This window comes from Equus przewalskii, chromosome 6 (genome assembly GCF_037783145.1).
Source record: "Equus przewalskii isolate Varuska chromosome 6, EquPr2, whole genome shotgun sequence".
NCBI lineage: Eukaryota > Metazoa > Chordata > Mammalia > Perissodactyla > Equidae > Equus > Equus przewalskii.
The window spans coordinates 37,743,629-37,763,589 of NC_091836.1; the positions used below are offsets into that span (position 1 = coordinate 37,743,629).

At 43.1% G+C, this 19,961-nt stretch overlaps 1 protein-coding gene across 8 annotated transcripts in view; it reads right to left on the reverse strand.

The window, feature by feature from the left end:
- ETS1 (ETS proto-oncogene 1, transcription factor) overlaps window positions 1-19,961 on the reverse strand; it is a 125,249-nt gene that overhangs the window by 15,768 nt on the left and 89,520 nt on the right. For 5 of the 8 annotated variants that reach the window (XM_070623403.1, XM_070623402.1, XM_070623404.1 and 2 more), the window contains 5 exons: window positions 16,607-16,726; window positions 14,788-14,988; window positions 11,936-12,013; window positions 10,709-10,957; window positions 6,119-6,379 (listed from right to left, as the gene is read on the reverse strand). In XM_070623403.1, coding sequence (XP_070479504.1) covers window positions 6,119-6,379; window positions 10,709-10,957; window positions 11,936-12,013; window positions 14,788-14,988; window positions 16,607-16,726 — 909 coding nt within the window. The remainder of the gene's footprint in view (window positions 1-6,118; window positions 6,380-10,708; window positions 10,958-11,935; window positions 12,014-14,787; window positions 14,989-16,606; window positions 16,727-19,961) is intronic. The other 3 variants (XM_070623406.1, XM_070623407.1, XM_008520902.2) reach the window with 1 other exon arrangement.

A 19,961-nucleotide genomic window follows, 5' to 3' on the forward strand; every position in this document is an offset into this window, starting at 1 on the left:
ACTTTCCACACTTTTAAAAGACATTTCAAAAAAAATTAATAGTGAGGCTAAATCCTCCTACCATGTGATCTTTTTCTACTGGTGGCAGATGATTAAGAAAAATTGTCACAATAAGAATCAGCTAGAAGGCAGAAACAGTGAAACTGTTATGCAGGCAATAGAAAGGGGCTTCTGCTTCCATCCAGTTCACATCTTTCAGGGGGCTTCCTCATGCTCCAAAGTATTTCCCATCAGTCTCATAACTGAGAAGCCTGTTAACCCATTACTCCAGGGAGATCCCCAAATCCATTCCACCCCCTCCCCTTAGACCTACAGCAAAACACAGAACAACCAATTAGAATCCCTCCCAGCTTCTAAGATGCTGGCTGGCAGCAAGGCTCCCTTTAGGCTGAGGGGGTCTGTCTGGCTTCCTGCAACCAGATAATCACAGGGCCCTCTGAGCCAGAAAGGGAAGACACTCTGTTGCTGCCTTTCTCATTTTCCAGCTCCTTTCTTCCTATCCATCCAGGTGCTGCCCAAGGATGCTTGACATTGAGACTTTGATGGCTTCCGGCAAGCCAGCTCCAGCTTGGCCTGGCCCAAGAACCTCAAGGCCCTGTAAAAGGAGGCTACTGCACAAAATGGACACCAGAGTTCTGTGCTCATGTCAACAAGTTGGTTCTTCTCAACTTTAGTCAATTCACTCTGTCTTATACCAACAGTATTTAAATAAAGACTATATTCCAGAGCTTGGCTCAGGTAATAATCCCTCCAAATTAAAAAGCGCTACACTGTGCCTAATAACATATCCACTTGGGTTTAGAATTTTAAGACTCCTCCGCACAAAGTCACTCTGAACTGATAATTTTCTCCGGTGACCCCTCCCCTCTCTCCTTATCAGTAACTTAGGCTCATACCAAAAGTTTCCTCAGTAGTTGTTTATACCTGAGCACACCGAGATTATTTTGCAATCCAGCTTTCCTTCAGAAAACTGTGATTTCAGGTAATGCTGCCAAATCTCAGGTTTCATTCTGAATTGAAGGGCTTTGAAGCACTTCCTTTTGCAGCAAAGTTGTTTATTTTCAAAAACATGTTTTAGCAGTAGTGTTGGGTTACTGAGCCCTAAAGTTCAACCATGAGCCAGAACGCCAAGGTTCTTCTGGGCTTAGCTGAGGAACTTTCTTATTGTATGACTTTAGACCGGCTCCGGTATCACCTATGAAATGGCAAGAAGAAGATTTATTTCAGGCCAGAAGCAATTTGAGAGGACCTACAGGGGAACGCACGGGGCACCTTTCCTACAAGACTGGTATGTTTTTTGTGTGATGTCTCATGCAAAATATTTGGAAGTTGAAGTCCACATAGTCCCAGATTTAGCCTTAAGGAAACTGAGAGGCTATCTATTCATAAATCTGCACAGCAGAATAAAACATAATTTTGTTACAGTTAATGAATGGCTTTGGGCTTAGCTCTTTCAGGCTCCAGGATAAAAAATAGACCTCCTAGCCACTTCATTCACAACTGCAACTCAAAGGAGGGGGATACACCTAGACACTGACAACAAGAACATTACCACCAAGTTGACTCAATGCCATAGGAATGGATTCCTTATCTGGAGCAATGTCTGGCAATCTGGAATGAAGTTGATTTACAGACCAGTTACTCTAGACTGAAGCCAAAGGCTAGCTCTGCCCGCTCCTCCCACACACATCCAGTGTTAATTAGTGGCAAGTGGGAGACAAGGCCCCTAATCTCCTCTATGGAAACAACTGAGATAACCAATGAGTATGCTCTGGTTTCTTAACATGGAGAAAGATTTTATACTCAGGTGAGACATGCGGCACTTTGATTCAATTCAGGAGCTACCTTCTGTGCAGACTGCAATGATACGGCCTTGAGTAAGTCATTCTTTGTGCCTCAGTTTCACCATCCATAAAATAGGGCCGGAGGGACAGTGAGGAAGGGACAATACTAACTGACAATCCTGTATATTATTTTATACCTACTGAAATTGAAAAAAAAATCAGAGATGCTTATGTTTTTCAAGGATCTGGAAAGCATTTTGCTTAAGTCTATCAGATATATAGAAAACACTGGGCCACTTCTCTCTGATTGTTTGGTAATTAGATGAGGTTCATAATGTATCTTCGAACAAGAGAAAATGGAGCTCTCTGATGGTATCAGTTTGATAACCGTAAGCAGTTCACAGTAAGGTAGGAAGGTACATCTTGGCGGAAGCCAGCACTGCATTTGATGTATTCTTAACTCAGCTAACAGGCAGGCTTTCAAGCCATGTTATCTGTCCCCACATCTTGACCTAATTTAACAAGTTGCCATGGGAGCCCAGTGAAGGTTGATGCAATTTTCTTATCTTTGGAGGAAGAATGTAACTGTGCAAGAGAATGAGAAAATTCAGTTTCTAACTGATTTCCACACTTACAGTGCAGTAACTAAGACATCATATGAAGAAGTCAAATCCATTCCTTTGAAGGTGATATGGATGCAGCCCTAGGCTCCTTGTGTAAAGGCAGGAAAATGGATTCTCTCCCCAGCTTGGAGAATCTAGGCACACACCCTATAGTTCAGGCTGAGTAACAGTGACATAAAGATACAAGTGCTCCTACTGTGTGGCCACACAAACTTGGGAGTCATCGAATTTTAAGGGAACACACAAAAAAAGAGGGCAGAACTTGAGACAGAAAATAGGTGTGACTTTTACAAGCAATAGAAAGTTTTGCCAACCCTTATATAATGATTTCCACTTTCCAAAGTACTTTTCCAAACTTCAGCTCATCTCAGAATGTGGGCATAAAGTCAGAGACTCATTTATAGGAACTCCAGTTATTGCATGCTCCTCGGGTGGTGGAGGGGGCTGAACAGGTATGTTCCATCCCCTCCCCCATTCCCCAGGAGGTATCTGAAATACAAGGGGCCACAATGAGGGGGCAAGGGAAAGGGAACCACCAGGCAGAGTGAGTTTGCAGTGTCGGCAGGAAATGTTCACCAGGCATTGAGCACAGGAAAACAGCCACGAAAATTTGGGCTGTCCCTACATGCCTCACAAATTCTGACCTTCGTTCACACCGCAGCAATAAGAAAATCCAGTTCCAGTCTAAGGACAATTACAGTATCTTGAATTCGACAAGAGAGTGAACCCCCAAGTGTTACTAGCACTTATCTGCACTCAACACGTGCTCAGAAACATTTGCTGAAATAATTGATTTGCTACAATTGAGCTTTTTTCCCTTCATGTCTAGCACAGTGTCTAGCACTCACTTGTTTAATTAATTGATTTAGTTCAATTACATTTGCAGAGATCTCCTAGTACCAAGATAAGGATGAGCACTTCCACTTCACTAAAAGTAGAAAAGGGTACAAGGTAAATTTGCCTAAAATCACACAGTGTGTTAGAGATGGGAGGGAGCACAGAGGACTTCCGTTTTCCGGGCTATTGTTCTCACCACCATTTGAGATGGTATGAAAAGTTAAATCCCCAATTATAAAGAAGAAACAATGGAATAGTAAGATGCTTTAAAAAATATTTTTTAATTCAAATGACTACTTTAGTCTTTCAACTCTTAACTGATAGTCACTCTCCCTTTTCTTCCACCCACTAAAATTTCATTCCCTTATAGAGAGAGAGAGAAAGAGGAAAGAAAGAAGGAAGGAAGGAAACAGGGAAGGAAGGAGGAAGGAAGGAAAGAAGGGCACTACTAAAAACAATCTATCCAAAGGAAAGGGGACATGAAACAGAACTCAGACCTCCAGGACATACCTGTATTTGTGCTAAAAGAGCTTTTGATGCTCTTATCTATTTGGCTCTGAGACTGAATTGCCAGAGACACCTCACAGTAGCATCCTGGCTTTGGCTTTCTTGATGGGAGTTCATGTCCCTAATTTGTACTTCACACTCATTCCTACTTCTTATAAATTTCAATTCATCCTTTTCCTTCTCTCCTTGAAACTACGACACTTGGAAAGATCCCCAACTCTCAGATAATTCTTGTCTGGGTACTAAGATCACCTTAGTCAAAACCACTTAAGTCACTCTTATAGACTATTAGCCCTGCAGGTTTCTCCCATATAGAAAATCCACTAACTAATACATGTAACACTTTCAGAGGAGCTTCCATTTGAAGTGGAGATCAGACTTGCACCATTTCTAGAAACTTCTAGACTTTCTGCAGTGTAACCATGGATCCTTACCAGAATCTTATCCCATGAAGGCTGACCTAAATCATGAGGCTTTCTTTGGCCATAACTCAAACTTTAGAACTTAAAGTCCATTTATTTAATCTCATTATCCACAAAACTGCCCTAACTAGCGAAATTTTCAGACCCAGCTAAGAGAGAATGATGAAAGCTGTCATGGGAGAAGAATTATGACTGTGCGTGTTGACGGTGTTATAGCGGTGATTATGGCAGGGAGAACAAAGAAATACCTTGAATAAGGAGAAACTAAGTTGAGGATTTGATACTGGAAGTTAGGGTGGAAGTTGCAGAAGAGCTGGCCTTTACACTTGGGCAAATGACAGGGCAAAGTTTTTCCTGCACCACAAGGGCAGAGGCAACTGTGACCAGTTAGACACCTGCCCCTCCAAAGCCCACAAAGCCATTTCGAGCAACCTCGACCCTTCATTTCTCTTCCTTATTAAGCAGGGCCTCTCCCCTCCTTCATCAGTGTATCAACTGGAGTCTAGTTCTTAAAATACCTAGGAGTTATAAGTACAGAAGCCAGCACTCTCGTACATCTTGAAAGAGACTTAATGTACTTTTCTTCATTCTTCAATGGAAATGGGCAAACTTTCTAATAGTCTGCTGTCAGAGATGGGAAAGGACTCCCTTGAAAAATGCAAGTTCCCACACACCAGTGATGTACAAGCGAAGACCATGGGGGATAGTGCAGAAAGAACAGAACAGTGGATCTTTAAGTTCCTTTCCTGGTCCATGACTCCATATAGAGACCATGTCCTACCTCAAAACCAGACATAATCCCCGAGCACCTGTTCATGCAATGAACCACACTAGGAGCTATGCGGCAGGCAAGACAGAGACACACCCCTGATCTTTGAAGGAGGAGTCACTTTTCTAAGTATCTGAGTTGTTCTCAAAGGTCAGCAGCCCTGAACACAAGAATAAGGATCTAGCACACTCTTAAGGTCAGATACCTCAAAAGAAACAAAGATTTTGCTGTTTGTCGTCATTCACCACAGAGTCCCCACATGGTCCAGGGTGGAGTAAATCATAAGAGAACAGAGGCCTAGCCCACAGCTGGGCAATCAAAGCTTAAAATAAAGTCCACTCACAGCATACTTCCTAATCTTTGAAAACAACACAATCTGATAGAAAGGATCTGAGAATTAGCACATTAACGCTCCTTGGATATGTCTTAGATATACTCTTCAGATGTTTCCAGGGTTAGGCAGCATATGCGTGACAACCCATTAGGAAAATGAATTGTTTTTCTCTATTACCAGATTCTCAATCAAAGCCCAAGTTCTCAACCTGCATCTTCCTTTCTCTACAATCTTCCTTCACTCACCACTACCATCACTTTCACTCCTGGAAGAAAATTGATAATAAGGCTAAGTGAGAAAAAAGGCTTCCTATATAGGCCAGGATCTGGACAAAGTTTCGATTGACTAAGAATACTTTTCCCATTTGAACTGCTAAGCTAGTGAGTACCCTACGACAGAAGATCCTAGAGTGTGGGCTGCTCAATGATGCCCTTCAGAGATGTTGTTTCTGGTTTTATGTTTAGAAAGACCTCCAGAGAACAGGCTAGGAAAAGTCCCTTGATGTTAGGCCAGTAGGCAGAGTTTCCAGAAATGCGAAATCAATATAATTCCCTCCCCCAGATATGGAAAAGGGTCCAAAATATAACTTTTTCCTACCACTCTTGGAAATGATCCCTTGGGGCAGAATGATACTGTTTGCATCCAAAAATCAATGGCTATTCACAAGCAGAGTGGCTTGAGAGACTGACCAGACCCCTTAGAGTCTTCTTCTCCCCCGGACCCCGAAAAAGAAAGAAAGAGGCTGACTTCAGTCTCTGGGAATACGCGCACAGTGCCTTCCACTGAGCCCACCCACAACAACACACACACAGAGGCTGCGGAGGTAGGGGCAGGGCGCCTACCTGTGTAGCCAGCCAGGGCAGCAGCAGGAATGACAGGCTTGTCCTTGTTGAGGTCAGCACGGTCACGCACATAGTCCTTGAAGGTGCCCTTGGGCTTGTGGTTGGGCAGGGCGGCTGGATAGTCCTCTGAGTCGAAGCTGTCATAGGAGGGAACACGCTGCAGGCTGTTGAAAGATGACTGGCTGCTCCAGGACTGGGTGAGGCGATCACAACTATCGTAGCTCTCTATGCTCTCAAAAGAGTCCTGGCCCCCGAGTTTACCTGGAGGTAAAGGAGGAGGTAGGAAGAGGGCAGGGGAGGAGGGATTGGGAAAAGACAACTGTAAAAACCCTCTTAGCCAGGACAGATTGCTAATCAGGTCCTCAGGAGGCGCAGAAGAGGGGAGAGGGCAGTGGGAAGGGAGCTCCAAAGGTCACGGGTTCACAGTGGGGAAGGGGGCTGCGCTGGATCACAGTCTGAGATTCCACTGCCACCGCACTGTCCTGTTTCACAGCTCCAAGAACAAACAGTCAGAGTCAAATGCCGCTCACATCTGCCAGAGACAGACGGCAGTGTTTGGGACCTCAAAAATTCTACAGCCAGAAATGTAAAAGCCAAGAATCGTTCATGTTATTATGGGACGTCTGGCTGACGTATTAGATCAAGCGAAACAATGAAGAAATCAGAGCAGTGTCACGCTCAATTCCCTATTCCGATTCAAGCCAATGAGATGATTTCAAAATCTGGCAAAGTATTTTGGTCATAAGAAAAAAAGATTCCATTAGACTAAGCAGATTGACCTTCCTTGACCTTGGAATTAAAGAGTTATTTTTTAGCATTTTTTTCCCAAATACTATTTAAAAATGAAATATATGTACTGCCTCTATGCCTTCTCAAATAGAGAAGGAAGTTATAAGGTGCTTTTTCCAAGAGATTTAAAAAAAAAAATACATCACTCTTCTAAACAGAAATCCATATTCTTTATCCTCTCCAAGTACAACTTTGTACTTGAAATTTATACTTCACTGGGGAAGTGTGGGCAATAAAAACAAAGGAGTTGACTCAAGAGTTAAGGTCCATAGCAGTATCAGAAATCCTTTACTCTGTGAGTTGCTTAAGGCATTCTTAACTGACCACAAGATCATGCAAGTTCATTAATTTCCCAAACCAGGTTATAAACAGCTGCTATGATTGCATAATAGCTCCTAGAGAAATTTCCATTGGCAAAAATGCCATTAAAAAGGAGGCTAACAAAAAACTTTTGGGAGGAAAATAAATGCATCTAAGAGCTGAAAAGGCTCACAGGAATATTTTCTATGTTTTACTTTCAGATGCTTTCCAGGCAATCTAAATTAATCATGGGAGACTAAATGGCCACCTCAATTGTGCACAGGTCAAGAGACGAGAAGGATGTGAAAAATGTGTGCGTAGAACTAGCTATGTCAGCTCTCAATTGTTCAGGGGCGGCTGATCTACTACAAATTTTAAATCCAGAATAAGGTTGGCCTATACAACCTAATATTAGTGTGTTTCTGGTATATTCTCCCCTTTATAATGGTGGGGACTGGTTAAAACAATGAAATGCAAATATGAACAGGTACCCAAACCGAAATTCAAAATACAGTAATCAGGAAAGAAAATATGTGGCTCTCAAAATTAAAAAAAAAAACAATATTCCAGATAAAATGTATTCAGCTAAGTATGTAATTTTTGTACAATCCACTGCTGTAGATTTCCTGAGCCTCTCATCCCCTCCAGCACTGCTTATCAGAAAGGGAGTTCTTTCTGCTCTGCTCTGTCTCATTCCTTCCTCCCTTCATCTATTCAAAGGAGGGTAACCTCCAGAAGGCAAACTGAAGAGCTTCATGGAGTCATCAGCCCTGCCTATCCAGTCCACTGTCACATTTGCAACTCTTCATTATTATTATTAAAAATGAACGAAGTGCCCCTTCCAGAAATTCACATTAAATGACTCAGGAAAACAGCCCACCACCAGGATGCAACAGCCTCTTTTTAACAGAACAGGAGATTTTGTGGCATCTCATAAAAAGGTGTTTGCTCATATTAGCCACCCATCTGGAAGCTCATTCAATTTCTCTGTGAAACAAACACACAAATGCCGAAGAAAGAGAATTTATATTTTCATGAAGAACACCCCGCCAAGTCACCAATAACTGGGCAGTATTTATATACTTATACATATTATATACAAAATGATCCTATCTCTATTAGTCATTTTTATATCTGGAGGGCATGGAGACTGAAATTTCCACGAGCAAGAAAGTTGTGTTTTCAAGGAGTCCCAATAAGCAAGGGCACTAAACTAGGCCATAACCACTCTCTGGCAGCCACTCAAACATGAGCCAAATGAAACTCTGTTGAGAGTTGTGGTTTATAGCAGTAGGCTGCTTTCATTTTAGTTCTATTTCACAATCCTGGAGCTGGGAACCTTCGTTTACGGGTATTGTCTCCAAAAGTGGGTTGCATCCAACTGGATTAGGCACTCAGTTATGCTACTGTGTTCATGCAGGGAAGCGCGTGTCCTCTAAGACATCCACTGGCCAGCTTTTCTGAGAAACATCTCAGCAAGGTCCTTCCAAAGCTATCTGACTCCACCAAACAGACCTCAGAGCACTCAAAACAGTGGATGGGGCAGCCCCACAGCAACCAACCAGCACAAGGACAGTTCTCAGAGCCCAAAGAAGAGGGACAGAGGAGCACTCTGTATACTGCGATGCAGCATACGAATACTAAGATTATTATTAATAGTAATCAGCTAACAGGAATGCTTTCAGTCTAGACCAATCACACCATGTCCCACTCAGTCAGCCCTTGGAATATGTCCTGTTGAGCACTTCTAACGTGCAAAAACCAGCCGTGAAGAAAACAGTCTGCCCCTCAAGTTTGCGTGGTCTCAAGCTTGGTGTGAGGGAGGGAGAATGAGGCCAGAGAGAAATACCACATGTCCCTTTGAACGGGTCACTATAGGGTCCACAGTCATTAATTTGGGGTCAGAGGGATGGTAAGGACCAAAACCAAGAACCAAGAGAAGAAGAGGGAGAAGGAACAATTACACAAATGCAAAGCCAGACGCATTTTAAACACAACGTGACAGCAGATCTACCAACAGTTACAATATGGCTGAGCCCCAAGCCACAGACTCAGCCTCCTCGCATGTATGTACAGAAAGCCTCATGAGAAAGAAAGCTGTTCTACTGCTTTGACCTGCCTGAGAAAAAAGATACACATACACATGTGTGTACGTATTTAAATAGACATGCATCCAAAAATAAGAGTCAGAAAGGGGAAGGCAAAACTGGTCCCACCCTTCAGTCTGAAACACAAACACCCTGGGGCCCTAAGAAGGAAGATTATAGGTTCAGATTGTGCTAGGGACTTTCCCTACGCAGGGCCTGCTGGTTATCCTAAGGCCTGCTGGGAGGAAGCCGGAGCCTGAACACTCAAAGAAGATGACAATGTGTATGGCCCGTGATGTCTACAGGATGAGCCTTCAAAGTAAAGACGCCTTTGGGCTCCCCTCTCAGAGCCTCAGCGAGGTGGCAGGGTCATCACTGGGCAGAAATCGCTCCGAGGCCAGCCAAGCCTGACTTCTGGGACCAAAGCCCTGGGAGCACCCCAGATGGGCTTTCTCCTGTTCCTCTTCCTGTCTGTAATTCTTTCCGGTGTATCCATCGGAAAGATCATCTTTTTCAACTTTTTAGACATCACCTAGGTCTCAGTGGATGAACAAATCCTTCCTTACGATCGACTGCACTTTTCTCAGAAACAAAACAATCTGGACACTTTACTAGGCAGGCTGCGCCTCTCAGTGTTTACCTCCTGATCTTAAAAATTGGGTGTATTTAACCTTTTTTGCTTTATAAAGTCAGCCAGCTCTATTCTGAAACATTTACTTCATTGTCAGTGAATATTTTATCATTGTCATAATAGTCACGTCAACAAGAATACCTTCTTTTGGAAGCTTCTGGCCACCTCTTTCCCTGGTCCTCTAGCTAAATACACACTTTCACCACAGTGCTGATGACTGGTTCCAAATAAACTGCTGGTTAACCATCTTGTATCTTCCCAAACCAAAGAAGTCACAGGAGGCTGGAGAGCCCAGGCCGGAAAGCAGAGGTCACTCAGATACCAAGCAGGATTTTCAGTCTGACCCAAGAATACTCCGGGAGGAACATCAGGACACATGTGAACCTAAGGGCTTTTCAGGAGGGCCACCTGAACCTCTTTTATTTGATTGTGTCCTCCCTAAACAAAATCTTCTCAAAGAAAATAAAACATACCTTAAAAAACAACCACATTTGACTAGTTATTATTTGATAAAATGTTTTACCCAAATAGGAAATTTCATTGGTCATCCTGCCAGATTTCAATTTTACCAGGGACCCATGGTCTCTGTCATCATGATGGACTTGGCTAAAATTCCATGATGGAAAGTTCTTAGATCTAGATATTCTAAGATAGAAAGGTTGAAATTCAGAAGTGTACGGGGCCAATAGTGAGGAAAAAAAAAAAAGGAGGGGGGGTGAAAAACTCACAAAGTTAGGTAATTTTTGGAAATTCAAGAGCTTCTAGAGAAGAAATCTGACCTACCACGACTGGTCCTCCCCATGCACATGTTGTCTGGGGTTACAACTTCTTGTTTGATGGCGAAGTAGTCTGTCTGCAAGGTGTCTGTCTGCAGAGGGTCCCGGAGGATGACTGAGGGGTAGTCGTTCTCATACTTGAGGGAGAGGAGTTCCTCCGAGCTGATAGGATGGAGCGTCTGGTAGGACTCTGTGATGAAACTGGGCTCTGAGAACTCCGACGGAGGAACGCACTGAGCGTGCTCGATCCCATAGCCTGGAAGCAGAGCAGGTTAGCAATTGGAGAGAGGAGAGATTTGTATCTAAAACAGGCAGTTCTTCACCATTTTCAACAGCCCCGCATGTGAGACAAGCTGACTACCTAAGAGAATAAAAGGAAAATATTCTAAGTCAGAAGGGTTGGGTTTTTAACCTTGCTGCACTACTTAATAGCTATGGCCCTTGACAAGATACTTCCCTTTTCTGACTCAATTTGCTCATCTCTAAAATGGGGATGATTGCAATCTTCCTCAGTGTTGTGATGAAGATCAAATGAGAGTATATATGTAAAATGCCTACCAACATTTCTGGCACACACTAAGCCCTTGCTACATAGTAGTCAATACTATTGTTGTCAGAATAAAAATTATAATAAAGAGATCAAATGAAAACAAACCTGCTTAAGACTCCTTTGAAAGCAAGGCCTACAAGGCCATTAGATGAGAACAGCCCTACACTAACTCTCTTCCTCCAGCCACCTCTCCAGTGTGGTTACGTATCACATGCCAGAGTGGGGAAGGCTTCATTTTCTATAACGGCTCTTACAGCTGCACAGCACACTCCTGAGGAAGGATTTCAGAGGAATGCCATCATATCTAATAGTAAAAGGGAAAGACCAAAGGCCGAGACCAAATGCCTAACCCAAACCTCTGAGGGCCGCCACAGGGCACAGATCAAGCAAGATCAAAGGTTACAGGTCAAGATGTGGTCTCTCTCTATGTGATTTTCATGCTGAAGATATAGGAGAGAGATCCTAGTGTGTAGCAGCTTGGAGGTTAATAAAACATGCAAATAGGTTGAAGCCTTGTGCTTTGTGGGAACAACAAAATAAATAATAAAGAGTCTACACTTAAGAAAATATTATTTTTTGTAGAATTACCATGAAAGAGCCCAAGATCAACCAGGACAGGAATCTTTTCCTAAGTTCCCATTATAACGAGCACAACGAGGAAAGGAGAGAGGAAGATGAACTTACTAATGAAGTAATCCGAGGTATAACGGGATTCTGGATAGGTGGGGTTGACTCCATTAACTGGATATGGTTTGACATCTTCTGCAACAGACAGGGTAGGAAACGAAACAGAGGTCAAAGAGCAAGTAAGGCCTGGCCCAAAAGGATCTTGGAGCCCAGCACCGCAATGATCTCAGCCCCTCTTCTAAGAGTCTGTATGTTCATTAACTGAGTCTACTCTGTCTAGGGCCCAGTCTAGAGATGAGATCACAAAAGTATAGCTAAGTTTATTATTTCAGTAGCTGCAAAATGGAATTTAATATCTTGGAAAGAGCATCAGTGAGTAATCTCTAAGGGTTGGGAAGGCATTTCCACCCTCATTCTGATGTGTGTGTGTACCACATTAGCATCAAAGGCTTGAAGACATCTTGGGAAGTTTCCAAACTCAGTCCCCAAGCTCAAACTGATCAGTTCCAAAACTTTTCAGAAATATATTAAACCTTTAAGCAGGTAAATTTTATAGCCTCCATTTCTTCTAATAGATGTCTGGGTTTTGTTTTGTGTTTTTTCCATTGCCCTGAAATTTCAAGTTCAGGCCCAGATAGGAAGCAGGACGTTGGTAAGGTGCCTGGTGAAATACGACAGGGCTCATGCAAAGAGAGAGAAGAGCAGTATAATCGAATTGCTGCCCAGGTGCCGGCTTCCCTAGGCATCAGGAAGGATGCGGAGGGAGGAAACTAAGCATGGAAAGGCTCTCTCTCCACTGAACTGGCAAGGGCTAGAGGCTCCTCTAATTACCCTGGAATCAAAAGGTGTGGCCTCTGGCCACTGCATGGAGTAGTCTGATCATATTTCACTATAAGAATCAGACATAAAAAAGAGAGTGTTGGTCTGGGTTTTTCCTCAGGTATTTGATAGCTCGTTGGGAGCAGAGACTGATGGGAAAACAAGTTTGCGCCTGCACAGAAAAAACAGTTCCCAATTGAGATACAACGATTAAACTTTGTTTCAGCTGCTTATCAGATTAAAACATCCCCTGTACATTTGGCCTTGCACCCCACCCTGAACAGCTATGTTCTTTTGGTGCTGTGTTGCTTTAGTTTAATTACAGAACAAAAGCTGTAGCCTCGATACGACATCTCGCTCGGCTCTTCAAGGATCTGGAGACAAAAGATTCTCACTGTCTCTCGCAAAAGAAAATGGGTGGGAAGACAAGACTTTTGTTCTCAAACAATTATGTTCTCAAACATACTCAATTATTTCCTAATTCTCCTAAATTATTCCTTTGTGGGAAGGTAGGCCAAACCTGTCTCAGGGGCCCAGAAGCTCTCCCATGAGTCCATATTACTATACAAAGAACACAAGACAGGAAGTTCAATTGAAAAGACCTAGGTTTATGGAAATGAGTGATATTGAGAAAACCACCTAACCTGTCTTCATTCTACAGATGAGGATACTCACAGTACGCGCCCTTCCCATCTCCCAGGGTTGTTCTGAGAATCCAAAGAGAAAATGTACTTTAAAGTACTTTGGAAACCAGGAGATGCTATATAGATATTAATTGTAACTATGATCGGAGGCAGGCCTAGGCACTCCGGACCACCTCGCTGCACCATGGTGATAAACAGGGGGACACAGTACATTAGTAGAATACATTTGGGTTACGTGGTCGGCTAGAAGCCACTGTTGTGTTTAAAAGCCGACGGTTACATCAGATCTGTTATGAGCCTGCCCTGCTTTTTCCTCTATAAACAGGCCGCTCATGTCAACACGTACGGGTGGGCGTTTGTGCAGATACATGGAGAACATACTAGTGCTTCGGGGAAGCCTGCTCAGCTGCCCGGCAGTCCTCGGCAACGGCAGCCACGGCGAGATCACCTAGTTCTCGACTGTGTTTATTTATTTATTTTTCAGCAGAAGCTGAAGAGAAGGAAAAAAGATAACACTCCTGTACCCAGAGGAATCTAATTTGGGTCTCCCTTGAGCATTGCAGAAGGAAAATATCCTTAAACAAAGAAAGGTATTATATGGATAAAAGTGCTAATCCTGAGCTCTGCTCCCTGCCCCCAGCGTCTGCGCCAAGGGCTGGAGCTGGTGACCACAGGGAAAGGGTGGGCCTGGGTCAGAGAGGGCAACAGGCTTCTAGGCTTACAGTCAGCTGGAGGGCACTGCTGACTGCTGGTAACTGCAATTTATTTTAAGAAGAAATTCAGAAAAATAAGCGCAAAACACCCAAGTTTGCCGCCTGCTGCTGTTTCTATCCTCAGCCAGGACTGTGGTGCATGAGTCACTTGGTCCAAAAAGGTTGGAAGAGGCTGGTAGGGGAGGCCATGTCATTACAAGGTTGCAACCCAGCGTCCTGACATAACCCCAGATTCTGCTCCAGACGAAAAAGGTACACTGCACTACTACAATTCCAGTCCAGTTAGTAGGCAGAGAAGCCTGGCTTATTAAGAAGCTCTGAGAAACTAAGCTTTCATGTGAATGTGGCCAGGTATCACACTGCCATAGATGAAGGCAATGTGTTTTAAGATTGCAAAAAGAAAAATCCTGGAGCTGGCTGTGGGCATTGCTGTTCAAATAGTGCATGAGTCTGGGATAGAGTTGGGATCAGAATTTTGGATACCAAGAAGCTTCAGGGGTGCAATCTTGCTAAAGATAAAATATGAACCTCCAATACATAGAAAGAAAAGACACTAGCATTTTTGAGCACCTGCTGTCTGCCAGGCCCTGCATGACACATCTCTGTAGACCATACCTGCCGAGAGAGGACACCCAGAGGTAACAGCATCCATGTCCCACCATGGGTTATATTCCTCTACCTACTCTCACAGCAACCCCACACAGCGTCCACCTCACTCTGTCCCCACAGTTACCTTTCTGCAGGATCTCCAGATGTTCCCACAAGATGTCCCCAACGAAGTCCGGGGCCAGCTCAAGAAAGCAGTCTTTCCCCAGTGCACAGAGGGCTGCTCCATTCATACAGAACTTCTGGAAGTCCACACCCTTCAGGCTGAACTCGTTCACAGCCCACATCACCCAGTCCCGAACGTGGGTTTCTGTCCACTGCCGGGGGTCTGAGGGAAGACATCAAATGAGAATGTGGCAGGTCAGGCTTTCCACTCTTACCCAAGCCTGAGAGAGGACACAAAAGGACCTGAACTCAGCTGACGATGTTCTCGGATTCACAGAATTAGGAAGCACCACCTGTAAACTCATGTGGCGGGGCTCCTTCCATAACCCTCCTCCCCACATTCAACATCCCCACCTTCTCTATCTCGCCTGCCAGGAAATCACCATCACCAGCGAAAAAGTAACACACGAGTATTTCCTATGAATTCCATTCTATGGATTCCATGAATCTTCTCTCTCACTGCCTTTTTCCATGAGATGTTTTTTAAAGCCCAGGACAGGGAACAAATGACTTATTTAATAGCAATAATAACAAAGTCAAGTGTGTTCTGTAGATTGCACTCGTCTCCCTGCTCTTAACTGTTATAATATACTTGAGACTATTATTCTTAATTATTTTTATCTTTGCTAATTATGGTTAGTAATAATTATAGCATTTAGTAATAGTCATTCAAATGGTACTTAGTAGTAACAACATTACTAGGTTGCTGTAACACACCCAGATAGCCGGGAAAGTACATATATCACAGGCTCTGCGTTTGGTAGCACTGTAGAACAGACCATACATAATCTTCATGCATGGCCCAAGGTTTAACATGGCTACACCAGCCAATGACACAAAGAGCTCAGATGACGGCAGGCTGTGGTGCCCACATCACGCTTGCTCTCAAGGTTATCCCATCAACCTCCCAGATCACTTTATGAGATGTGGACAACCCAGTGGTCAGAATTCACTTTATTCTGCCTTGTGATCCTAAAAGGATGTTGGGCACTGCTGTCAGCTGAGGTTTGTGGTAAAGTAGTATACATGGGAAAAGGTGTACAGACGCATTCACAGACTCTATCTAAGGCATGGGTCTGACGGCCCTGGAAGCATCTCACGTAGCAGTAAAACTGGCCTGGTCTAAAGACAGCATTACTCTTACTCAATAGGACTCTTACTCAATAGAACAGTGTTCTTTCTACTCTCAATTGTTCAGGAAATGTTGCTTGGCAAAGGCTTAATCGTTCTGCAGTCATTTCTCCTTTCTGACATCTCTAGTCCCCTTGCACTCCTGAATAAACCCTTTCAGATGGGTACACCCAAGTATAAACACATTTCACCAACGTACATGGAAAAGAAAAGAGCAATCAGTAAATTCCAGGAAATGAGACTCACTGATCACCCAATGGTGGCCCTGGATGACTCCAAGTGTTTTCCAAACTTGTCTCTACTTTAGAATCACTTGAAAAGCTTCAAAAATACTGATGCTACCAGCAATTGTGATTTCACTGGTCTGAGATACGGCCTGAGCTGTGGAATTTTTTGAAGATCTTGAATCTAATGTGTAAACAAGTTTGGGAAGCAGTGCCCTAAGATCAAGATGTTAGTGACAAACCTGGGACATGGAGAAGCATTAGCATGTGTCCATGACTGTTCCGGCAGTTGACTACAACCACCACGTGAAGTGGGCTGACTGAGGCGTAGTTGGTAACAGCATCCATCTGACCTTACAGATGAGAAAAACTGACCTTACCTAAAAGTGGGATCCCATCCTCTCTTTTTCCAACTACAAAACATACCTTTTGGAATTCCCAGTCGTTGCTGCTCTTTAGAGAAACCACTGAAAGTAGCTTTCAATGCTTGAGACATCATTTCTTTGCTGCTTGGAGTTAATAGTGGGACATCTGCACATTCCATATCTGTAAGGAAAAAATAGCATATGAATAATAAAAACCAAACAGGTAACGAATGTTAGCAAGACTTATTGTGGTAATCACTTAGAAATATACACAGATATCAATCATTATGCTGTACACCTGAAACTAATATAATGTTATATGTCAATTATATCTCAATTAAAAAAAAACTAAATGGTAATTAACCACCCATAACACATAACAGGGCATGGATGGTCTAAAGAAGGCAACCTGAGAGATAATTGTACTAGCATCCTCACCAAGGCAGGTAAAATCTGGGGGGCTTTCCACAGTGTGCTAGGCCCTTTTAAAAAAAAGCTGATTGCTGCCTAGAATGTTCTGCATCCCTGGCAAACAAAATATGTTCACTCTTTCTGTATGTATCTACTAACTCACCCTCACTACTTATCCTTCACGCTTACTGAGAGTATTAATGTTACTACATACTCCCACTTACCTATGAAAAGAAAATAATATCCACCCATTCAACAAATAATTATTTGGCTCTTGATATGTGCAAGGATTTAGAGAAACAGCAGTGAACAGGACAGAAATGATCCCTACCCCCATGGAGTTGGATATCAGATTCTGGCAGGAGATTCAGTCATTAAAAAACTATTTACACAGTTAAACCTTCAAATACAATGTCAATAAGGGCTTCAAAGGAGAAGGAGAAGATGAAATGTTAACATATAACAGGAATTCCTGTAAGTCTGGAGGAATCAGGGAAGGCCTCTCTTAGGAGAAGAGAGATGTTTGACCTGAGATCTACCAGATGCAGAGGAGTTTAAAAAAGGAAAATTATTCTAGACCAGTGGTTCTCAAAGTGTGGTCCCCAGACCAGCTGCATCAGCATCACCTGGAAATCATGAGAAATGCAAATTTTTGGCCCCCCTCCAGACCTCTGGGGTGGTGGAGCCCAGAAGTCTGTGTTTTTAACACCTGATGATCCTGATGATCACTGAAGTTAGAAGACCATGGTCCTAGCTAAGGGGAATAGCATGAAGGTCATGAGATGGGGGCAGGGGATGGGGGGTGGACTTGCCATGTTTTAGCATCAAAAAGATCAAAGCAGCGGGAGCAGAGTGATCAGGAGGACAGTTCCCTGAGACAAGGTTGAAGAGGTAAGTAGGAAGAACATTAAGGAATTTATAATTTTATCCTAAGTAAAATAGAAAGTCATTGAGAGCTTTACACAGAGGAATGACATGACATTTTGTTTTGAGATCACCTTATGGTAATTCTATTTTTAATTTTTCAAGGAACTACCATACTGTTTTCCTCCAAGTGGCTGCATGATTTTATAGTCCCACCAACAGTGTACAAGGATTCCACATCCTTGCCAACACTTGCTATTTTCTGGTTTTTGGGTAGTAGTTTTGATCTGCATTTCCCTAATGATTACTGAGGTTGAGCATCTTTCCTTGTGCTTATTGGCCATCTGTATATCTTCTTTGGAGAAATGTCTATTCAAGCCTTTTGCTCATTTTTTAATAGAGTTGTTTGGTTTTTTATTGTTGAGTTTTAGTTCTCCATATACCCAAAAGAGTTGAAGGCACAGTCTCAAAGAGCTATTTGTATACTCATGTTCATAGGAGGAGTATTCACAACAGCTAAAATGTGGAGGCAACCCAAGTGTCCATCAACAGATAAACAGATACACAAAATACATACAATAGAAGATTATTCAGCCTTAAAAAGGAAGGAAATCCTGACATACACTACAACATGGATGAACCTGCACATTATGCTAAGTGAAATAAGCCAGTCACAAAAAAAACAAATTATATAAGGTACTTAGAATACTCAAATCCATAGAAACAAAGTAAAATGTTGGGTGCCAGGGCCTGGAGGGAAGAAGGGAAAGGGGCGCTGCTGTTTAATGGGTAGACAGTTTCAGCTCAGATGAAGATTGCTGGAGATGGATGGCTGTACAGCATTATGAATGTGTTTACTACCACTGAACTGTACGCTCAAAAATGCTGAAGACAGTAAAGTTTATGCTATGTTTATTTTACCACAATAAAAAAAAAAAAAAACACGGGAAAAAAAAAGACCACCCTAGCTGCTCTGTAAAGAATAGTTTCGGAAGAAACTATGAATGGATATGAGAAGACTTGTTAAGATGTTACTGCATTAACTGCAGTGAGAGATGATAGCGGCTTTGACGAGGAAGGCGGCAATGCAGATAACACGAGTGGACAAATTTGAAGGGCATACAGGAGGTAATATCTATAAAATGTGATTCACGTAGGTGGTGAAGATGAAAGGATGCAGATTCGCAAATGTGCCGTCCTTTACTCTGCCCACGCGTATCTTTCTCTCTGCTAGGTCCAATCCCTCTGGTACTTGCAGACAGGTTCAAAACACAGATACATACACATGGCTCAAGTTAAACACCCTCTGAATTCGCCTCAGGCACTTCTCACAAAAACCTAGTGAGCAAAGAAATGACCTAAGAATTCCTACTAGCCTTCCTGTGACCGTTGGGCAGTGACACACTTTACTGTAGTAATTTCCAGAAGCCTTCTTCCTCACCATGAATCTTCAGTGTATCATATGAAACTGACTTATGAAACGGCTGTGTTCCAGGCATGGCTACTGTAGAAATTTCTCAACTAACCAGCTCTACACTCTGGCTAGTTAAGAAATTCCCTGGACAGTCATAATGTGTTATTGGCTGAATAAAATGGAAATATCAAAGGGGAAAGAGGACAATTGGTGACCTCTGGGAAAAGGAGCAAATATATTGCCTCTGAATGTCAAAATAAATGGAAACTGCATTGCAAGAAAGAAGGGCAGACAGCACTTTCCCTCCGGTTTGCTTTGAGAGATGCTGTCAGGAAACTGCTGAGAGTCCGGCCCCCCGCCCTGGAGGACGGGAGGATTCATCGCAGCTGCTCTCCCAGGCCCACCACGGAGGGGGAGTCTGCAGCTCTAGGGAGTGGAGAGTTTGGGTTGCCCTGGGACATGCCCAAAAAAATCTAGTGGAAAAATCAACATGCCTCCAGGAAGGTTGACAAAATGATGGAAAATCCCAGATTGTTAGGGGGGAAAATGAGGGGAGGGGATAAAATGTTGATTACATAACATCTAGCCCTTCAAACAATGGAGTAATCAAATGAGTCACTAAGAAGGACATGGATGCTCCCCCTTCGTCCCCACTCTACACGTTCAAGAACAGCTAAGTGGCAGGTCCAGAAATGTCTCCTCTTAAAGCAGAAGTCAGGTTTACTTG